The 21,147-nt window shown below is 43.5% G+C and overlaps 2 protein-coding genes and 1 long non-coding RNA gene across 5 annotated transcripts; 2 read left to right on the plus strand and 1 right to left on the minus strand.

The window, feature by feature from the left end:
• The first annotated feature begins 548 nt into the window (after positions 1-548).
• Positions 549-5,891, plus strand: LOC112273915 (26S proteasome regulatory subunit RPN13). 2 transcript variants are annotated; one of them, XM_024502968.3, is made up of 14 exons: positions 549-681; positions 1,583-1,668; positions 1,987-2,090; positions 2,458-2,517; positions 2,740-2,778; positions 3,002-3,076; positions 3,442-3,508; positions 4,054-4,153; positions 4,318-4,433; positions 4,587-4,616; positions 4,825-4,919; positions 5,086-5,163; positions 5,300-5,354; positions 5,651-5,891. In XM_024502968.3, the coding sequence occupies exons 3-14, from the start codon at positions 2,028-2,030 to the stop codon at positions 5,758-5,760; spliced, it is 888 nt and encodes a 295-aa protein (XP_024358736.1). In that variant the 5' UTR covers positions 549-681; positions 1,583-1,668; positions 1,987-2,027; the 3' UTR covers positions 5,761-5,891. The 2 variants fall into 2 exon arrangements, with proteins under 2 accessions (XP_024358736.1, XP_024358735.1); XM_024502967.3 differs by having other exon boundaries at positions 1,998-2,090.
• Positions 5,892-6,060: 169 nt separating this feature from the next.
• LOC149986670 (uncharacterized) lies at positions 6,061-6,698 on the plus strand. Its single transcript, XR_016499675.1, has 2 exons — positions 6,061-6,424; positions 6,539-6,698. It is a non-coding gene; the product is annotated as an uncharacterized LOC149986670 (long non-coding RNA).
• A 5,002-nt stretch (positions 6,699-11,700) lies between these two features.
• LOC112273868 (uncharacterized) lies at positions 11,701-17,731 on the minus strand. 2 transcript variants are annotated; one of them, XM_090245795.1, is made up of 3 exons: positions 15,813-17,731; positions 12,969-14,312; positions 11,701-12,830 (listed from the first exon to the last, which is right to left on the minus strand). In XM_090245795.1, the coding sequence occupies exons 1-3, from the start codon at positions 16,108-16,110 to the stop codon at positions 12,190-12,192; spliced, it is 2,283 nt and encodes a 760-aa protein (XP_090101921.1). In that variant the 5' UTR covers positions 16,111-17,731; the 3' UTR covers positions 11,701-12,189. The 2 variants fall into 2 exon arrangements, with proteins under 2 accessions (XP_090101921.1, XP_024358654.1); XM_024502886.3 differs by lacking the exon at positions 15,813-17,731 and adding an exon at positions 15,493-15,759.
• Positions 17,732-21,147: the final 3,416 nt, after the last annotated feature.

Here is a 21,147-nt window from a genome sequence, read left to right on the forward strand (position 1 = left end):
TTCATGGTATAGTACACAATATATTACTATTAAAACTCTACAAAAAAATCAATGTAGGAATTAAGGTGTGTAGGATATGAAAAAAAATACTACATTGTTTTAGTTGTAATTTGATGGTCTTCTCCAATTTCGCAATGTTCTGAAGCTCAGTGGAATGAAAGTGAAAAACTTAACTAGAACGAAGCACATATTTTCAATGGCAAGTGTTGGTGAGAAATGTGAAAAGGATGACGAAGAATTTCACATAAGGGCACTGAGCAACGCTTCGTCGACGATTTTCGTCGTAAATAAGAGTCGTCAGCACGCAGGACGACCCAGCGCAACGTGGACGCGCGATGCACGACGCTGGCCAGGCATTCCGTTCATCCGGGAAGATGGACAGCACAATTCATCGATAAATGTAGTTATTCATCCAAACAGGAAACTCCAGCAGGAAGGGCACTTTAAAGTAAAAGCTAGCTATAGAGAGGTAGAGAGAGGGTGGTGGTAGGGTTGCTTGCTTGCTTGCTGGTCCCCCTTCCTCACTGGCCTTACTTACTCACTTGTGTTGTCGCGCATCTTCTCCCTCCCTCCCTCCCTCCGTTGCATTGCATTGCATCGCATCGCATCACTTGCATTGCTGCTCCTCGTCTCCAATTCCCTTCTTCCCTTCTCTTACGTGTTTACCTGCTCCAGCTCCAGGTGAGCGCCGCTCACACTTCTCACTCTCCCTCCCTACGTTCGCTGTCTGTTTGTGTTATGGCTCTGCTTTGGATTTCCCTCTTTTCTTCTTTTTGCGACTCTGTTGAAATGATGTTCATCTCTTTCCAATTACGGATTCTGGTTGATGCATCACTTATTTGTAAATAGTCTCCCGCTGCCTGTGTTCTCGCTTCTTTCCATGGTTAGGGCCGAGTGGTCATTGTGTCGAGGGGTAAAGAAAGGGTCAATTGGACCGGTCTGTTATATCCTGCCGATGCCATGGTAGTAGTCTGAGTTTCCTTGTCTGTCTCTTATGGTTTTCTGCAGTATTGAGTACCACATCGTCTAGAAGAATCTGTGGTTTTAGATATTGCGAATTATGATTTAGTTGACTCGGAGAGTTTTACTGGGATTTATCCCTTGCGTGTCACCAATGATTGGCTGTAGGATTAAAATAGAGCGTCTCGGGAAATTTAGGATGTCTTGATCTGCCTCTAAATTCTTCTGAATTCTTTAATCTGCTTAGTTCTGTTCTATTGCCTTCCTTTTTCTGTTTTTTGTTTCATTTTAATTTTCGTCTTTATTGGATCGACCCTGGTATGAACCTCTGCTTATTGAAGTATACTTTTGTTCACTATAGTTTTCGGGGGTTTCCTGAGTTGGGAGTGTACTGCTCTCGGTGTGTAGGGCGAGTCTTACTGTTGTCAATTTAGTTGAGTGATGATTCTTGATGCCTTTCCCAGGCTTTGGTCGGATGAGTGGTTGCCTTTCTCGAGCACGTGACACATCATATTTTAGTAAAAATATTGCTTGAAACGGGAATTTATCCTTTTGGATTTTATTTAATGTTGTACACGAGCTTGTGGAAGTGCATACTGATGTCAACTTGATGTTTGATTAGGGTTTTAGAATACCTGCAAGCAAAATTATCAATCAATGGGGCTCACACCAGCCAGCAATTCTCCAGTGTCGGTACCTCCTGATCAGGTAAACCTTGAACTCAAGAAAAATAGTTACAAGCATGAAAAAGTATGCCATGTGGATTTGAAGTTTCAGGTCACTATCGTATAATCAGTGAAAGCTATCTTCACAGACGCCTATTAGAGACTAGGTATCAACAGTACGCTATTGTGAAGTTTGAGACCGTTCTCTTTAGGAGATGATGGTTGTCTACTTTATGCGATTAAGTGAGCCAAGTTAACCATTTCTTCCACTTTGTAAATTGCACGTGAGAAAACGGGTCATCTTAATCACCTATTACATCTTTCTGTGGTGTGGAACTTTGAATCACAAGGTGGTGAAAAGTTGTTGTGCAGGAAACGCTATTCGAATTTCGAGCTGGGAAAATGATTGTGAGAGGGACACATGTCACTCCAGACCCAAGGAAAGGCCTCGTGAGGCTTGTGAAGGTGAGTTTATCTTACATGTGAAACTTTTGTAGCATCTAGGAACTGAGTTAGTGCTATTGCACATCTCTTTTCGAAATGAATAGCTGGACAAAAGGTATTTTAGCCGCCCGAAAAGTCTGCTCAAAACAAAGTTCCATCACCTCGCGATCGATTAGAGCTTTATGTAACAATCCCTGTCTTTGAAAGGGATCCAATCGCTACAAATGATCTATCTCAGTTGTGTCTGTCATCGTGTGATAGTAATTGATTAGGTTTGAAAGAATATTGCCACTGATGTTTGAGTGGTATTAGTAAACAGTAGCTTGCAAATTTAGTCTTTATTATTGCATGTGGTTGATGTCGTTCTAACGTTATGCGTAATATGCAGGCTGAAGATACACTGTTGCATTTTCAGTGGTGGGATAGAGCTACATTCACTTTGGAAGATGTATCCTTCTTATGAATTTTAACATTCAATTTTCGTTGTAAGCACGAATTCATACGAGTGACATGCTCATGTTTTAACCTTAACAGTTAGCGAGCTCCAGGAACTTGTAGTCGCGAGATGTGGTCCAAGTTTATTAACACTTGCCTAAAGTACACGCACTATCGCTCTGGAGTTGTGTGCACTGTTTTACCTTATAGCTCTCCTTGACCATAAACTTCACAGGATCAAATTATTTTTCCAGAAGAAGCTACTTTTGAAAAGGTATTGGAGTTTTTTGTTTCTGTAAATTAGCTGGTTTTGACTCGTATATATGGAGGTTTTTCTATTTTGATTTCATGTTGTTCGTGTGCATGCCAAGGATAGAGCTCTCATCTTCCTCTAGTTAAGAAAAAAGTCGTTTTTTCTATTAGAGATCATTGTGGAGTATTGAGAAACTGATTCACCCGATACGGCTTTTACAAGGGTTTGTTTATTGATGTGTTAGGTTGGCCAGTCTTCCGGGCGAGTTTACCTACTGAAGTTTAAACATGACGATCGCAAATTCTTCTTCTGGATGCAGGTATAATTGTCTTTTTCGTTTGTAAGTCCATTAGAATTTGGCTCTTACAAGTAATTGGTTGACTCGTTTCACTTAAAGAACTAGTCCTCTCATTTCTTATTTTAGCAGCTTCTACTCTGATCATAGAAAATGCAGTTTTGGTAGGCTTCTCAACTGTTCAGCATTACCATTGTCTTTCGTTGATAGAGGAAATAAATAGTGTGGATTTAATATGAAGGTTTCTGTATTATTAGTATTATGATTGCTTGCTGCGCGTGCTCTTCACTTACTCTAGTGCAGTTTCACGATGGTTTAGTCTTATACTAGGTAGATATGAAATTGCACAATTCGAACGTTAGTAATTAAGTTGAATACTCTGTTTGCAGGAGGCAGATAAGGATATGGATGCCGATCTTTGCAACGTTGTGACGCATCATCTCAATCATCCATTAGGTGCGTGTTAATCAGGATTTGCCTTGATAGATGTCGATGAAGCTCAAAACAGATCTTTCAGTCCTTCTTTTGTATCTGGTGAATTTTAAGGTCAATTTAAATTTTACACAGAACTAACGAAAGATGAATTATGGATCAGTAATTCAATGGTCCACGTTGTACTTAGAGCGGATGAATTAAGGAGCCATCCTACAGGTCGGTTTTAGTGGGTGGGGTTTGAGAGCTTTGAAGTGTTTCGTAGCCTATAATATGAAGAAAGTTTTGAATTCATTCAGTAGAGGATTGTAAAAAATCATGTCATAGCATGCAAGTTAATAATTCAACCACTGTATTAAATTAACTAATTATTCGGTTACACTTCATTCTGTGGATTTTATAAGAGTTCTTGGACCCATGATTACACAAGACATATATTTGGCGTACAAAATTGTAAGCTGCTTGTCAATACACCGAAGGATTCATTTTTCTTGACTTGTTTCCAAGCCAGAAATGTTTTCATAATCTGAAGATGGCACTTAAATTAATTCTGGGGCTTGCCGGCGCAGAATCTGATGGTGAAGACGAACTGGAAGATTCTCCACAGCCTTTATCAGAGAACTCAGACGCAATGGCTGGCGACTTGCTTGAAGCAACGGCTACTTCCAGGTAGTTTTAATGGATACTTGCTAATACCTGGAAGAATATTTCGAGATATTGCATGAGAAAGGTAGTTTTAGTTTTTAATCTTAATTTTCTTCTGAAATTCGTATGAAGTAATGCAATCGTTAATTTCTAGGGTCTTTTCTCTTTTCTTTTTTGTTTTTCTTCAGGGACTTAGCTGGTGGCTCTTCGTACTTGCCAAGTAGTACTCCTGGAAGTACAAATGCAGGAGTGGTCCAGATGGCAGATCTTCAACGGATACTAAGTGGACTTGGACAAGCTGCTGGTGCTGACATTACTTCCCTTGGTTTGAGCTTTGCTGTTTTCTGTCCCGCCACCAGATGTTGTAAGCACATATTGGTTAATTAAGTGTGGGGCTGAAAATTCTAGATTCCGATTGTTTACTCACTTTTCAAATACATGTGTGTTTTCTGTGTAGATGGGCACATGGCTATGGCAAGGGATACAGGTGCATTGCGCATTGCCTTCTCCGTCTGGGTAGATTTGGTGATCGTGAAGGCTTCAGCCATCATATCCGATTATGTTTATCCTTTTTGGATTAGGGTTAGGTGGATTTTGTCAAAGAGCAGATGTTAGCGGAAGTTACGAGGATTCTCTAATCCCTATGACTCTTTAATGAGGATTGATTGCGTTAATAATCGGTTTTTGCTCTTCAGGTCCAGGATTTTCAGAACTCTTAAGACCTGATATAGTGAGGCCCTTACTGGACACCTTACAACTTGAAGAGCGACTTGCTCCCTTCTTGCCAGAGGTACTTTTTTTTTTACAACTTTCAGCTGGTATTCTGGTTTTTATTGACGATATATCCTTTGTGCTTATCTTCGCTTTTATTTTTTATTTTTTATTTTTTTGTGAGATGATGCATGTATTTATTTTCTCAGTGGTATGTATTTTATACTTCGACTTTGGTTGTGCAGGGAGTTCGGACAAAGCAAGCCATTGCTGAGTTGATGCAAAGCCCGCAGTTTCATCAACAACTTGATTCTTTCACTCAGGTTTGTCCTCTTGTAGTACTGCATCTCTACCCATGTAGTTCGATCTACAGTTCGAGTTACAGCGGTGTAATTAGCGACTGACTTTTGGCCAACGTACATACATTATGACTAACTGTGATTTTATGCTTTGTTGCAGGTGATTCGAAGTGGCCAGATAGATCTGTCACAATTTGGTATCGACTCTAGTCGATGTAAGTGCATGACCTGCTTAATGAACTGAATTTTTAACCTTTTGTGCATGACCTGCTTAATGAACTGAGTTTTTATCCGTTGGAGCCGTTTGTTGTGTTGGGTTCTTGTGTCTTGTTTACTTCGTTGTTTGTTTTACTTAATTTCATGTTATCTCTTGATTGAGGCATTCTTTCTCTACTCTGACCGTTAGTGAGGTTTTAGCGTGTTCAGAATACATCTCGTTGGATGATTTAATGTGGAAGTTTTAGTTCTTGGCAATGCATTATACTTATAGTCGCTTCGTGGATGTGTGCAGATAACTACACTGTGGTTTCCTTTCTGGAGGCTATCGAAGACCAAGCTTCATCTGGTTCAAATGACCAGGAGCTTGAACGAAGGACTGATGTGATGGAGGAAGGTCAATAGTCAACCTTTGTAATTAGGCCATACTAACTAAAATACAGAGCTGTAGTAATCAAATATGGATTCCATTGGTTCTACTGATATCTCAGGATTTGTATGCATCAATTTACAAGCAATCGGAGGTCAGTTTACTACGTGTATGACAGTCGGGTTTTTTTTCTGTATCAGTTGCACATTTAGATAAGACCAGACTCTCTTTCATAAGGCAGACCAATGTTTTGATTGCATGTATACACCAAAGGTCTAACTTGTGAGATAATCTAAGCCCCGATTACTTGTAGCAACTGCCTAACATTCGCTGATGAGAAACTCGTTGGATCTTCGACTGGAATCCGTTGTAGCCCTAGGTCAGTTACATCGCCTTATCCCTAGTGATAAACCCCAAAACCTTCGATGCCTGGTATTGCCACATACAGATCTTCCCTTTCACAATTTCTTCAGGGGAAATGCGAGTCCTCTTAAGGAAACGAGGTGCAATTCTCTACAGTCATCGAATCCTCCACCCTCGCACTCCTAGCCTCTACTGCAGCATTGATCTCCGCAACATGTTAGAGGTGGATTTGCCTCAGGCTTCGTTGGTGCCTGATACCCCTGACAACTTCGGTACTACGATTCATCCCTTCGACATAATCCGGACTTGTGTCTCAATTGTTTCCTCATGGTTACGGTGAGCCTCTCCGTGTTACCTGACCTCGCATGATAATGTGTTCATTACGCCCATGTTCGACACCATGTCCTTGCGGATATCGTAACAGACTGCCTTACATTTGATGTGGCGCAGAATTTCTGGTTGATCGACATGTGCCAAACCCTTGCTCAAGCTGGGAAGAGAAAGAGCACCGAATACAAAAAGATTTAGGGGTCACATCGTGGTCCGGGATACTAGGTGCAGCCAACGCCTTTTACCACGTCCATGACGTTGGTGCGGAAGCCCAGGTGTTAGATCTGGTGGAGCCTGCAGAGCCCCGCAAATCTGCCTATTTCAGAATGCCTATGCCAGTATTGACTTCAATACAGTTGGTCATGCTTCTTGGAACCTTTTTCACAGTGGGTTTTGACTTCAACTCTCCAACAGTTGCTTTCAGTGGATGGAAGTCAACTAGTATAACCTCGTAAAACTCCCACGACTTTCCAAAACTGACTAACTGCAGGATGAGACAGAATAGGTCTCAAGCTAGTACTGGCAAGGATGGACATCCCTGGTGCTTAGTCGAAGAGCTGACTAGAAACAGTTCCATAAACAAAGGGAAGCCAGCTGAATCTAGGGTTACTGCCTTAAACAGGGTTGCGTGCTACGAATCGTCCGTTCTTAGACAATTACATCACAGTCAAGGGTGATGTGCCTTTTCATTGTTCCATTACTATGGGAAGCAGTGCACGTTGAGGATCCACCAAAAGGATCTGCAATTTGAGATGATGTAGTGAAGTGCGTTTCTCGGACTGCCACTAAAATATTGTGCTGCATTAGATGGTCCACAACCACTTGCAGCTCCCTCTTAGTTTAGAAGTCGTAAAATACATTTGCAAATTAATTCGGCAACCTCAATGGCTCCCTCGTGCTCTTTACTTGTGTCTCGTTTTTCGATTAACTTGCTTTGATAGTCGATTTGAAGGATCATTTTTGAGACAAATATGAAGAACCATGATGATGATGATGATGATTTGGATTTTCCGTCTGCCAGTGGCGACCCAATTTTGGATTGTGGCCAACGTGCACTCGCAGCCGCACTTATTCAGGCTTGCGTTCACGCTACGGTGACGCATCAGCTTCATGCCACCTTTATGGCAGTAGTCACAGAGAAAGCATCTCAAAAGAAAACGCTGCGGTGAGTTCTGATTACTTCGTCTTTCAGATTATCCTGACAGAGTTTGCAGTATGTTTCAAACTCATTCATGCTTTTGGTGGATGGTAATGCGATTGAGACCTGGTGACCCGTTGGCTCCAAGCTTTCTCAATTGAGATACGACAGCCGAGGCTCCCACCCTTTCCTCATGAATCACTCATTAAAAACCAGGCCTCAGCGTTTCTATGCAACATCCGAAATCCTGATACTGAGGATGCGGGACAAATTTCCACCGAAAGTAGTTCTCCTCAGAGTAAACCTCATGGGGATTAGAGGCAATTGCATGGGGGCAACCGTTGCGAAGATTTCCTCAACGTCGATGTTTTCTGGTTTGACAACCGGAAACTTCGGATCCACTGCTCCCTCTTGCACACACGTGATGTTCCGAAATTTCTACGTAACAGTCTTTTTCATTCAACTCTACGAAGATTTCTACGTAACAGTCTTTTTCATTCAACTCTACGAAGTACGCCGTTGCTGATACCGAACGATTCCGGTAAGTGTTTGTTTTTTTCTTTTCTGGCGTGTCGTGGAGCATATGGTCCTGCAGACAGAGAGAGAGAAAGTGGGAAGAAGCAGGCGATGACGGAGAGTCCGAGGATCGAGCCAGAGAGTGAAGCAGAATCATGGTGCACCGAGAATCAAGCATGATGGGTCAAGGAGGGCCGAGCACCCCACCCCCACTCCACCCACTTCTTCCTCGTTCACGTTCTCGACAGCGAATCGTTGGTGTCGGTGGCGCCAATCGACGAAGTGGGTGACGAAGCAACTCGGTCGGAGAGCTTGCTAGGCTGCCACGGTGGAATAGTGGGGACCAAGCGTGGTCCATGCAGAGCATGCAGCACACTAACAGGGAGTTATAACAGAGAATACACAACTGACGATGAGGATGAGGATGCTGCATTGATAACTACAGACTGTATGTTACGAAGTATAAATATATATATATATATATATATATATATATATTTGTCATTCTGTTTTGAAGTTAAATGCCAAGATGCAAAATTATACAGATACTTTTCTAAAGCTACAGAGTTCCCATGTCAGTGAGTGGATGCGGATAAACAAAAATATCAATTTAAAATTGCACGACGCTGAGCCTACTGTGGAGGTTAACTAAAAAGTAAACGAGAAGTTCAGAGCCTAATTTAGAAAAACTCTAATTGTCTCCGGATAAAATTAAAAAATTCTGATTGCAAAAATCAATATATATATATATATATATATATTTCTGTAGATAATGGACAAAGATGATTCAATTTTCTGTAGTGATCTTTATTGAAATCCTTTAAGTGATGTGAGAAGAGGTGATAAGCAGTTTATTTTTTTAATAAAAAAGCGTTCGGATTTTTGAATGAGATTCAAAGAAGTGACAATACAAGCTTATAAAAAGTATTGATCCCTCACAATTTTTGTTTCATAGTTACGGTAAATTTTAATGACTCTGTTTATTAGAAAATTATTATGCATACATACACTTAGAATTCAAAATGTTTTTTTTTTCATAGTTATTAATACAAATACGAGTAAAAAAACTCATAGTCTTAAAGTCATTGAAAAAAAAGTTAAAATATAATACAATATGTATTTGGACTTAAATACAAGAAAATCAATACATTGTACTGGATTTTCTTAACATTAAAAAAAGATTTGATTCAAAAAATATACCATATAGTACTATTTCATCAAATGTATAATAAATGTACGAGATATACTTGAATTTTGAATTCAACTATTGTAGAATATTGGTTCGTCTGAGTAGCTTCCATTGAAGGGTGAGTGTTGCAGCAACAACCTTTGAAGCTGTTTCAAAGGAGAAAAAAAGAAGATATTGAAAAAGCATTTGAACATGGCAAACATTGTTAAACAAAACTAATGATTTACAAACTGTTATGCTTAATCAACAACAAGACAACTATACATACATATGCAAAATATATGAATGTGCATATGAAGTTAAATATATATATATATATATATATACACATGTGTCAAAATATAAAGCTAAAAGTGAAGTGATAATGTATATATTATAAAATGAATTTATCATTGAAGATAGAAAAGATTACAAACAACTCCAAGACATGATTCTTTTAAAAATAAACTACTTTTGACAATGTATAAGACATAAACTTCTTAAGCAAAATCTTTCAGTCTATAAATGATAATTTTATGATTGCACTTAAGATTTCTAACTAATCATAAAGACTTACTTGAACATGATTCCCTCAACCATTTCATTTTTATTTCTTATAAGAATTGAGTGTCTCTATTTATTACTAGTTTTAGTTACATAGTAATTTAGACCCAAGTTTATTTCACATTATTTCACTTATTTATATATATAAGAATGTGAAATAGACCCAAGTTTTTACTAAATTGACCCACCCATCCTAACCATAAAGAGTGACTCTATTTAGAAAAAGTATGGGTCTATTTAACATTCCCCTACATACATGTGTATATTAGTTTTAAATTGTTAATTGTTATAAAGCCCACAAAATCAAGAACTGGGTTTCAAAACTTATAATTCAATCATTCTTTACAAGTTGATTCTTATGAATTTTATACATGTATTCATATTACGATTGGACTTGTGCAAACTTCTATATATATATATATATATATATGAGACAAAGTTGATAGAAAAATGATATTGTACCCTGCTCTCAGCATATATTTTACTTCTGCTGCGATGCCTTCTTCTGCGTGGGGGTGGGGGATTCCGTTGAACGGCAAAAGCATCGGAGACAGGACGAAAGGATGCTTAGCCCCGGACCCAGTTCCTCCTGCTGCTTCTTCATTCTTGGTGTGCCAATCATTGTCACTGACATCACTGGCCATTGAATGCTACAGCCCCCAACTGCCTCGTCTCTCTCTCTCTCTCTCTCTCTCTTTTGTTCTTTTGTTTTTGTTTTTGTTTTTGTTTTTTTTATAGTTTTTTTTTCTCTGCTGCTTCTGTTCCTCGTCTCCTATTTGCTCTCTCCCTTGGACCTGTCTGCCATGTAGTCTGAATCTGTTCGTTATGGCATTTGCTTAACAGATAACGTTCAGTGGATCGACTGCCCAGCACTTTTTCCAACAGCTTTGAATTCACTCATTGATGAAGAGCATATGAGGGAGTTTCCCGAACAACTTGACCGACAGTACGATTTCAAAAACACCAAAATATATATATATATATATATATATAAATAAATAAATAAATAAATAAAAATATGTTTGGTGTTTCAGTATGAATAATTTCCCCACTGCTTGTTCTCGTGGCATCACAAACTTGAACAAATAAATAATTGGTGGGGGAAAAAATATGGCAACTATTTGTAAATCATACACAACATACGGCTCATTTTTGGTCACATATTATTCTGAAATGGTCACATGTTAGTCGAAAAGGGAGTTTGGTGGTTCTTGTTGATGACATCATTCCTAGCTTCAAACACAATTGTTTGCTACTACGAGCAATATAAAAAAAAAATCATGTCATTTAAATTGAATTGGAATCATATCCTATCATCTAGAGTGTCTTCCAAAATAGAACATTCTTGAAATTGTGATAAGGTAACACTGTAGAGTCCATGGCCATTTTTAAAGAAAGGCACTGTTCATTTTCATCTTTTTCCGGGGAAGAACCTCACCTCGAAACGGCAGAAGATTTTATCCACTTTCGTGCAGCATGAAGGTTTGGATCCAGACTTCGTCGTTTCCACGGAATTAACCACGGCACAGGATGCATGGCCACATAGAAATCTTGTGAAGCCATCAATCATACAACCAGCTTGGCCTTGCGGTGGTGAAAATGTCTGTAGAAATGAGCTACAGAACCACCATTCTTGCACATCATTTCTTCGTTAATTGCATGAGCTTCTCTGTATCTCGATGATTTATTCTCAACAAAAATACGTCGCCAATAATAATGCAGTATGTATGTATATATATATATATATATATATATATCTATGTGCATACACACATATACACACACGGACGCACTCTTATGTGTTGCATCAGTAGGTAAGTATTAGAGAAGAATTCGTTCATCGTATGGAGAATTGCTGTAAAGTATCTATAAATTTCAACTAGTCCGGAGAGGGTATTGATATTCTGAAATGAACAGTGCCTTTTCTTTAAAAAATCGATCATACACATGTGGAAAAAAAGGGAGAAAAACCAGGAAAAAGAAAAGAAAAGAAGCACAAAGCCAGCATAATGCGGCTGCTACTGGGATGCCTTTCTACCAAGAACCACCCATGGGCACAAAGCACCGAGACTTGAGGTTACTTTTAATGTCAATTCCGCCATGTTGTGCTCATTCTAGTACCGTGAGCATGAAAGTAACCATCAAGGCGCTGGCTCACTTTTGTGTGAGCTCTTGGTATCACAATCTGAGAGATCTCGAAACCTCCCAACACAGATTCAACGAGAGATTCATCAAGTGATGAAATCAGACACACCGCACGATCCGCAAATCTAGCGAGCACGTTGACGGAAAGCCTCCTCTTTCAGCTGCTGCGCTGAAATGAAACGGATCCCACATCGTGAATGCGTGCTAGCTAAAGCCTGTACAATGATGCAGCATGCAGAATTATGCGTAGACGGGGTGCAGGCTCAAACTGGCTGCTGCTGCTGCTGGCAAGTAGTTCAGCAGCTGCAATGATCCTGCCTCCGCTTCTCCTTGGGCCATCATCTCCTCAAGATACTCAGGAGCTGGCAAATTCAAGTCCAGCACTGCCTCTTTCACGGGCCGGCTCGGTTGCCCCCCTTGCACACCTTGACCTTGAACTGCCTTGGCACTCGTGACCTCGCCCGCTGCACCTCCACCACCCCAATGGCACCTCTTGTGGCCGCCCAAAGCTTGCCCAGAGTTGAAAACGCGGTGACAAATGGAGCACTCGTGGGACTTGTTCTTGCGGGCCGTGGTCGGCATCTCCTCGTTGTCAGCCCTGATCGCCTTGTCTTCCTCTAGACTGGTGAGGGAAGTCTCTGGGAGCTCCTGGAGCAGCTTCTCCTCAAACTTGGCATTGTGTTGCTCCGAATCATCATCCGCATCCATGGAAGTGTCCATGCTGTGGTCTAGTGCTCCGCCATCGTCAGGGTTGGTGCGAGCGAAGCACCCCTTCACCTTCTTGTGGCTGGCTCTATGGCCTCCCAGCGCTTGGTGAGATTTGAATTGCCTCTTGCACGTTGCACATTCGTACTTTGGTCGTGTGCTGGTGCCTTGCTCCCCTGCGGAACAAGAATAGGTTGCTATTTAGTAAACTAATTTTTTCTCTCCATGCCTCAGGTACATATTGGTGTCCCAAATTCGATGCACACAATGGCAACACTAGAACGCGTGACCAAAACTGTGACAAGAGCACTCACCAGCTTCAAATTCATCGACGCATTCTTCAGTATCCTCACATGGGCTGGCTGCTTCGGTTTTTGCATCTCTTAGATTCACGTCTTCTGTCTCAGATTCCACCCCAAATTCGGGTGTCCGCGATTTGCTGCCATGGGACTCTGGCGTCGACATGAGCACCAGCTTCTCCATGTTTGGGTTGCATTGAAGCAACATGAGCGTCTCAGCCATGTCCGTGGACTCCGCCGCAATATTGCCCTGGCTACTGGGGACCCATTCCTTCTTCGCGTTGCTCACAGCGTCCAGAGAGCGATGCGTTTGACGCGACCGCTTCGACCGCGTCGACCATGTGGTTCCATAGCCCATGTCCCGGTCGCCATTGGACATGTACGCTGCCTCAATGCTCTCCGTGTCACTCTCATCGTCGGATGCCTTGCTCCATACATGCGTGACGCGCCTTGAATTCAAGGATGCAGATATCTCGACATTGTCCTCCCGAGCCGGCGCAGGTGGCGGATGGACATGGAGCACTGGAGCCGGTCTCCTCCTCCTGGAACTGGAATGATTCCCACCGCTACCCTGGCCCCGGGCATTGCTCTCCTCAGCTGGAGGCTGGATCCCACGCCACTCGCGCTCTGGATGGCACCTCATATGCCCAAACAAAGCCTTCCAAGACAAGAATTCCTTCCCACATTCGGTGCAGGACTTGGGAAAGTCCTCAGTCATCGAACTCGTCTTCTTCGTGATTGCCGAAACTTGCACTATTGTCGTCACTGCTCCTGCTTCTTTCCCAACCTCCTGGTCAATCAGCTTCCTACTTCGCTTCGGATTGCGCCTCAACGTATACTGGGGGTGACACTTGTGGAAATTCAAAGATTTTGCACTGCTAAACTCCTCATTGCAAATCCCACACCTGTACTGCGTGGCATCTACCTCGTCTCCGTCTCCATCCTCATCACCATGCAACTCCTCCGAACTTGACGACCGTCTCAGCTCCTCCCTATCCTCAACTCTCTTCCTAATCCCCCTCGCGTCTTTATCGACCTTCAAATCCGGAGTAGCTCCAGTGTGAGGATCCAACTTGGCCGATGATCTTTGGGATGTAAGAGAACTAGACCGCGTCTTTGCCGTGCTCACTCTCCGAATACGGGAGCAAAGTGCGTCGCTCCGGCGGAGGCGCGAGAGTGGATGATCCAGAGAGCCCTCATGTGTGGAATGGTTGGTGTTGCTCGCATTGCCCCTAGAACTGCTCACCTCAGCCTTGAGGTAGTAGTCTTCAGTGCCAGACTCTCTCTCAATCACTTCACCGAGCTCGCCTTTCACCACTACACTGATATCGCCTTCACCTGGCTGATCAATGTCCATACCTGCATGCACCAGTAAGCCCTTCCAATGAGACAGTGCTTAAACCAATCCCCAACTGCTTTACAACAAACTAACCCATCTCCAAAACTAACCCAAGTGCAGTGGCGGACGAGAAGCGTCACAGCGTGTCTCAGCAAGATACTGAGCTCACATCGCGATTGAAGGCGTTAATCCGAAACGCATGCAGAAAGAGAGCACGCGGAGATCATTGAGCTTTAATTGAATGAAATAATATAGAAAAGAGAGGAGGAATTAAAAAATAAATAATAAGAATAAATAAGAAAAAGAAAGAAGAGGAGGAGGAAGAAGAAGAAGCAGCAGAGGGGAAAAACAGGCAGTAAGAAGAAGAAGAAGAAAAAGAAGAGGCCTCTCAGATACACAAGAATGGAAGTACATGAGCAAGTAGAGGTGAGTGCGATCCATGCATGGGGCATGTAGCTGCGAATATGAATTTCACTTCCACATAACTAGAAGCTTTTCATGCAAGTAAAATAGGCAGGACACAGTTAAGTCACTCCAAACTAGTTCGTCGAGGGTAACGATCAGGACAAGGCAGACAGACGAAGACGTCGGGAGCTGGCAGTTCCGCAAAAACGCACAAGAACTGTGCAACCGCATCCTACTTCCACACGACCAGCGACGAAAGCTAAGCTAGCGTGAAGGATCGCCTGCCCTGAAGCGCAGAGTGACAGGTCGACACTCGATGAAATCCATTACAACGAAACTAGCTCCCTCTAATCTATCCAACTTCTTTCTCGACTTCGATTACTTCAAAGTGCAAGTGCAAGCTTAAGAGGACGCTAGTTTCGCTACCATCGACCGGCACATGACCTTCGCCCAGCACAAGGGCTACCCCTCCACTGTTCAGCTGAGCATATTCTCTACAGTAGCGCACACGCTTCAAATTGTAATGCGGAAAGTCGAGAAAAAGGCGACGAGGGGAGCTGAAAGTATAGCTCCTCTAAGCTCCAAGAATTGGAAAAAAGCGAAACAGGCATACGGCCTGAGTTAAGCTGACCTCACGAACAAGCTCAAACCTCGAGCTCTACGCTAGCTTAAGCTGACTATCACGGAGCTGGAGTTACAGAGGCCACGACGGCACTACCAAAAGAGAATACGCCAACTACGACGACCGATCACAACCCCGCAACAGACACGAACAAAGCGTGTAACTTCACCCACCCCATCGCAAACGGAGAGACCACGGAAATTGGCGGACATCCCGGCGCACTAAACCTGGGGACCAACAGCTTGACCTGCGTCTCCACACCACCTCAACCAACTAGGAGCTGAACAAAGGCAGTCTGTGCAGACGAAGCGCTTCCTTAAGAGCCACGACACTCATCTCAGCTAACCAAGAGCTCAACCTCACTACGCAATCCAACTCCAGTTCCAAAAATACTCATCTCTAGTGATCTCCGAGTTCCCAAATCCCCTCCTATCGCTTCGACAAGAACAAGAGTAAGCGGGCTAAAAACGAGCAGATAACTGGGTGAGCTCACCATCAACTGCGGAACCTCCCAAATTATCGTCCTCCGTCTTCTTCCCACCACTGACGCCACTCTTACACGCATTGTCGGCAACGGAACTTGCTCCTCGTTCCATATCCTCCCCCTCAAGATCCATCCCCCGCTCCTGATCCGCGCTTCTCTTCACCTGATCCGTCGCCCTCCCCTCCCAATCTAGCTCCGTCCCTGCCCTCTCCACACATTCACTACCGTCTATCATGCTTGTGGAACCCGACCTCTCAGCTCTCTCTATCTCTCGCCCCCTCTCACCTCCTGCGAGCTGATCCTTCATCTCTGGAAAAAAAAATACCACAACAGCTGCAACCCTACTCGTACGTCACCACTCCTACCATACCCATTACTCACAACAACGCTCCAAACACTCTTCCTGCACAAAACAGTAGTCACCGGTAGTGAAACTGGAGCTCGACAATCCGGGCACGAATGAGCCCACTTGAGGCACTTGCCGGAGGATGGTCTGCGGTGGAATCACTAATTGAGCATGATGGTTGGAGAGAGTACGTGTGATGACCGAGGAGCAGACAAAGAAGAAGGAGAGTTGCTTGAAGTCTAGGTGGGCGAGAATTGAGGCGCTCTTTCTGCGGCACCTCGGTGGGTCCCAAAACTCTTAGCAGCAGTTCTGTCGTAAGTTACCAAACACGCCCCTCAATGCCAACCATCAGCAGTCTCGATAAGAGCCGCTCCTCCTCGTACTAATCGTCCTCCGCACTCATTCCTGCCTTTTCTTTGCAGACATGAACGCTAACAGTGAATGACAGATCGACACCTACTAGGCGCCGCGGCGTAACCGCGACGATTCATTTCTCATGCAAGCTCCCTCTTGCGCACTGCTCTGTCGGTACTCTTCGTAAGAAGGTCACTCAAATTCGTGGGCGGGCGGGATAGTGTGAGATTTCACAACTCAATTCTGCCGTCACAATGCTCACGTTTGAGCTGATGGAGCCCACAAACGAGATAATCGCGCAGATTTGACGGCAGAATCGTAGCTTAAACGAGAGACTCTGGAACGTGTTCCCGCAAACCCACAGTAATCCCTTGCGTAATGTGATCGATTATGAAAATCCCTTTCGTGGCTACCCCCACTCCCACTCGCTCCAGTCTCTGTCGGTGTGGTTACGACGCCGCTCGAGAATGTGAGTATTAACCCCAGCGCATTCATAGCAGCACGAGTGCCACCAGAGCTTGCAATTCGAATGGAGGCTCACTCATCACTTAGAGCCACGAGAGGAGGCTGAATTTGCGCGTAAGAAGTACTAATTCATTTCACGGCACTGATTGGTAGCATTGGTTCTGGAGTTCTGCCGGGAAGCGTGAAGATCCCAACCACCTACCCCGAGTCAAACAGCATTGGCGCTAACTGCCATAGACCTCGACAGCGTTCGCCATAATAACCACAGTCATCGATTCGATGAGCAGGAATCGCTCCGTGCTCTGAATTAGTGATCACTCCACGTCCTGACGCAATCAAACGACATCACTCTTCGCACCACATCCCACTGGATCTACATCCGTCCACAAGAAAGCTGAAGCAGATTAAAGCCAAGCCAGGCCAAGGAAAGCCTTGCCACAAGATTATAAAAGACAGCAATCCACTGCAAGCGTTAACTGTCCATTACTGACCTCGGCCCTGGGTGAACAACAATCCAGGGGCGATCCCGCAATCGATAAACACACCCAAACTAGAAGCCCTCGATGGGAATTGGTTGCAGCAATAAACTAGGTCACAAGCGCCAGCCGTGAACCAATCGATCATCCGTCGACCACACCACATCAATGCAATATGCTTCCAGTGCATTACGTCAGTCCGAACAACTGACAGAAACTGAATCTCCACCTGGCGTTCCTCTACCACCTCAAGGCGGCCCCACCCCTACCCCAACCTCGAATTCGGACGTCACCACCAAAACATTGAATGCATCAAATAAAAAAAAAAAAAAAAAAAAAAGGAAATAAAATGAAATAAAAGGAAATTAAAGGCCAAAATTGCCTAATGGATGTCAGGGACACCCTTTGGGCTCTCCGGGTGGAGTGCGAGATCAAAGTCCAAACCCCATGATGTGCTACTTTTGGCACACGATGGTGGCGCAAATGCGTCAGGAAAGCCGCTACTCCTCATCACCGCCCCCCTGTCCCCTGGCCTCCCGTTCGTGGGCCAAGCAGGTTTTCTAATTCCGGCTATAAGGTGGCCCCCGACGCCCTCTCTCGCTCGTTTCCGATTCCCTTGTACTGGGGACTCAAGACCGGTCTCCTTCTGCTTCTTCTTCTTCTTCTTCTTTGTCGTCGTCATCGTCGCCTTCATCATCTAAGTTTTCCTGCTCCACACCCACGGAAATAATTTTGTTGCTGCCGTTTGGGTGGATTGAGATGACCGGCATGAGTTTCCATCCATCATGAAGCGTGCCTTCGGGGGCAGAGTTTTGGCACCACCAGACTTTGACTTGCAGCCGGTTGACCACGCCACTCATTCTGCATGGGAATCGTTTCGCAGGCAATCGGAGCATATTCGGTTTCTGAGCCGATGTACATCATGCACACGCCTTTGTGGCACTTTGGGTTGCATCATCACATAAGAAAGTAAAAAACGAATAAACAGAGAGTTAGATAGATAGATAGATAGATCGATAGATAGAGTGGTGGTGGTTGTTGAGGATGTCTGCTCCGGTGGTCAAATCCAAGCGAGGAAATGGGCATTCCCCTCCGGAGTTGCAGACAATCCACCGCATTCTAGTTTAGCTCCTTTCAAACTAGCTTCCATCTCTTCGTGGACATGAATGAACGATGTTGCCTCTCCTACACTCATGGAAAGTCATCCGTGCTTCGCAAATAAGAACAATAATAAGAATAATATTCAGTAATGGGCCGAGGTGGCAACAGCAAAAATTCCTGATGTGGATGCTTATTTTTATTGTTATTCTCCACATACATTTATGATAAAGAAGAGCCAAGAAGAAACTCCCAGAATTGAGAGGGGAAACGTTACAATCATTCACCGGGAAGACTAATACGTAAGCATGGGAACACGGCGTGCACGTACAGATAGATCTATTAATCTGGAAGGAGAGGATAGGCGCGACACCAGAAGTAGGCGGACCCGGGAAAGGGAGCTATACTAAACTAAACGAAGAGGCCGGGAGGGAGACGGAGACCGGGGACGGGGACCAGAGACCGGGGGAGGTTGACTTCCGAGCCTGGCACAACAGCCCTGAAGCGGAAAAGAAGCTTCGAGGCTCCTGCATTCCCCCCCACTGGAGGGGAGGAATGGTGGGTGGCAATAAGGATAGGAGATGAGAGAGGAGGAGGAGGAGAATGAGCATTAAAAAGAAAAAGAAGAAAAAGAAGAAGGGGTTCCTCCCACCCCTACCGAGGAGGGAGGATGGGGAGAGTGGCCCGGCCCATGATGGTGGGCAGGGTGTGCCGGGGTTTAGGGTGCCCTCTCGGAGTGGAACCAAGGGAACCTGGCATGTGCCTCGGGGGGGGTGGGGTGACCGGTAACCGGGATCGGGATGGCGTGGCACCTGACAGCTGTGCAGCCTTCAAGTGGGGGGAGCCCAGTAATGTCCTGGAATAGCAGCGTGGGGCATGGGCCTGCTTGATTGGCCATGAATACTTCCCCCGAAGCATTTATCATTCATGAAGAAGAAGAATAGCACATTATGAAATAGAAGAGATGTTCCTCCCCAACTGTAACATTTTCTGAACTTTTGGATTCTGATCCCACTTAAAGAGAGAGAGAGACACCTCTCAGCCATTTGAGACTATATCAATATATATATATATATATATATATATATATATATTTATACAGATAGATATGGGGATTATAATTACTTATTTATGTTAATATGTAGGAGTGATTTCATTGAAGGAGGAGGAGGGCATTTTGCTGCTGCTGCTAGTGTGGCTTCAAGGTTTGCATTGGGTGTTTTTTCTCTCTCTCTCTTGACTTTCTAGTGTAAAGCTGCATAGAATTTCAACACTTTGGGATATATATGTATTGTGTTTACAAGTATTGAAGCTGACCAAACATATATTTTTGTTTTTCCCTTTATATATACATAATTGAGGTGGACTGTAGGTGTGTGCAGATGGATGCTATTTGTGTTTTCTAAATATAGGGAGGGGCAAGCCCCATCCTGAGCTGACCTGACCCTGACATTGTGGTAATGGTTGTAATGGTGAGGAGGTCAAGAGTAGAGAGAGTTGAGCAGAGACAAGAGGAGAGAGAGTATTCTTCTCCTACCCCAATAAATCCTCTCCCTTTCTTCTCCCCCACCTTTGTTAATTGATTTCTCCCCTTCAGATGGGGTGGAAACAAGGGGGGGGGGGGGTAAGGGACCCATCTTCCTGGATCCATGGCACAGCATCCTTGGCACATGGGGGGTGGGACTGGGTGAAAGGATAAATGGCTGCACCATAATAATAGACTGCTAGTGAACAATTTGCTACAGTAGAATAGAGGCACCCACAAATGCACCTTTCCCTCTCTCCTTTTGAGCATATGCAGTAAGTAGTGTGCCAACCTCTGCAATTCTGTGTGTTATCTCATCCTAGTTGCACCTTGAACCTGAACCACCAATGCAGAGCAGCCCTAATTCTGTCAACCAACCCCAGTTCTTCTGCTTCTTCTTTGCAGAGTGATTGGAGGGGGTTTATGTGTGGCTTCCACCACCCAATCCCTTCTCCAAGTAGTCTCGGCCCCAATTCACCTACTGGCCATTAGTAGGTGGCTTTTTGGGAGTTTTGGAATCACATTCATTCATTCACTTCTGTGTGAGTGTATATTTGCATTGAAGGATCTCTCATGGCATGACCCTCTGTGCACTTAAAAAGATATGCTGCCTCATGTCATCAAAAGCCCCTTCTATTCTTTTGGATACTATCTTCCTTCCACATTGTTATGACTTTGCAGCTGTGGCAGAAAATGTGCTTTGGAATCATACAAAATCTAGGAATTATGGTTTCAAGTAAAGTATTTTAAAATCTAATTTTAGGGGGAAAGGAAAGGGAAAGTGTTCTACTTTCAGTTTAAACTATATTCATTGTTAACATCAACAAGATAAAAATATTATTAGGATAATAAAAATAATGTTAAGCAACTTGTAGAAAAACAACAATGCGCAGGATAAATTGGAAATCCAGATATTCATTTAATTACTTTAAATTTTATTATTTGTCACTGTTATTATTATTATTATTATTAAGTGTATATATATACATATGTATATATGGGAACATTTCATGATTGAGTCATTATTGATTTATTTATTTAAACTTTCTTTTGAGTTGAAGTAATCAGGGTAGCAAAAGT

This window comes from Physcomitrium patens, chromosome 21 (genome assembly GCF_059467195.1).
Source record: "Physcomitrium patens ecotype Gransden chromosome 21, ASM5946719v1, whole genome shotgun sequence".
NCBI lineage: Eukaryota > Viridiplantae > Streptophyta > Bryopsida > Funariales > Funariaceae > Physcomitrium > Physcomitrium patens.

What these genes read in the sequence shown, in the direction of transcription:
- LOC112273915 (XM_024502967.3), top strand. Translation starts at nt 1,618, where the DNA reads ATGGGGCTCACACCAGCCAGCAATTCTCCAGTGTCGGTACCTCCTGAT. An exon ending in TCATCTCAATCATCCATTAG is followed by an intron (nt 3,509 to 4,053) that starts GTGCGTGTTAAT and finishes TTGCCGGCGCAG; the next exon opens with AATCTGATGGTGAAGACGAA. An exon ending in AACTTGATTCTTTCACTCAG is followed by an intron (nt 5,164 to 5,299) that starts GTTTGTCCTCTT and finishes GCTTTGTTGCAG; the next exon opens with GTGATTCGAAGTGGCCAGAT.
- LOC112273868 (XM_090245795.1), bottom strand. Translation starts at nt 16,110, where the DNA reads ATGAAGGATCAGCTCGCAGGAGGTGAGAGGGGGCGAGAGATAGAGAGA. An exon ending in GGGAGGTTCCGCAGTTGATG is followed by an intron (nt 14,313 to 15,812) that starts GTGAGCTCACCC and finishes TGGTGCATGCAG; the next exon opens with GTATGGACATTGATCAGCCA. An exon ending in CGTCGATGAATTTGAAGCTG is followed by an intron (nt 12,831 to 12,968) that starts GTGAGTGCTCTT and finishes CTTGTTCCGCAG; the next exon opens with GGGAGCAAGGCACCAGCACA.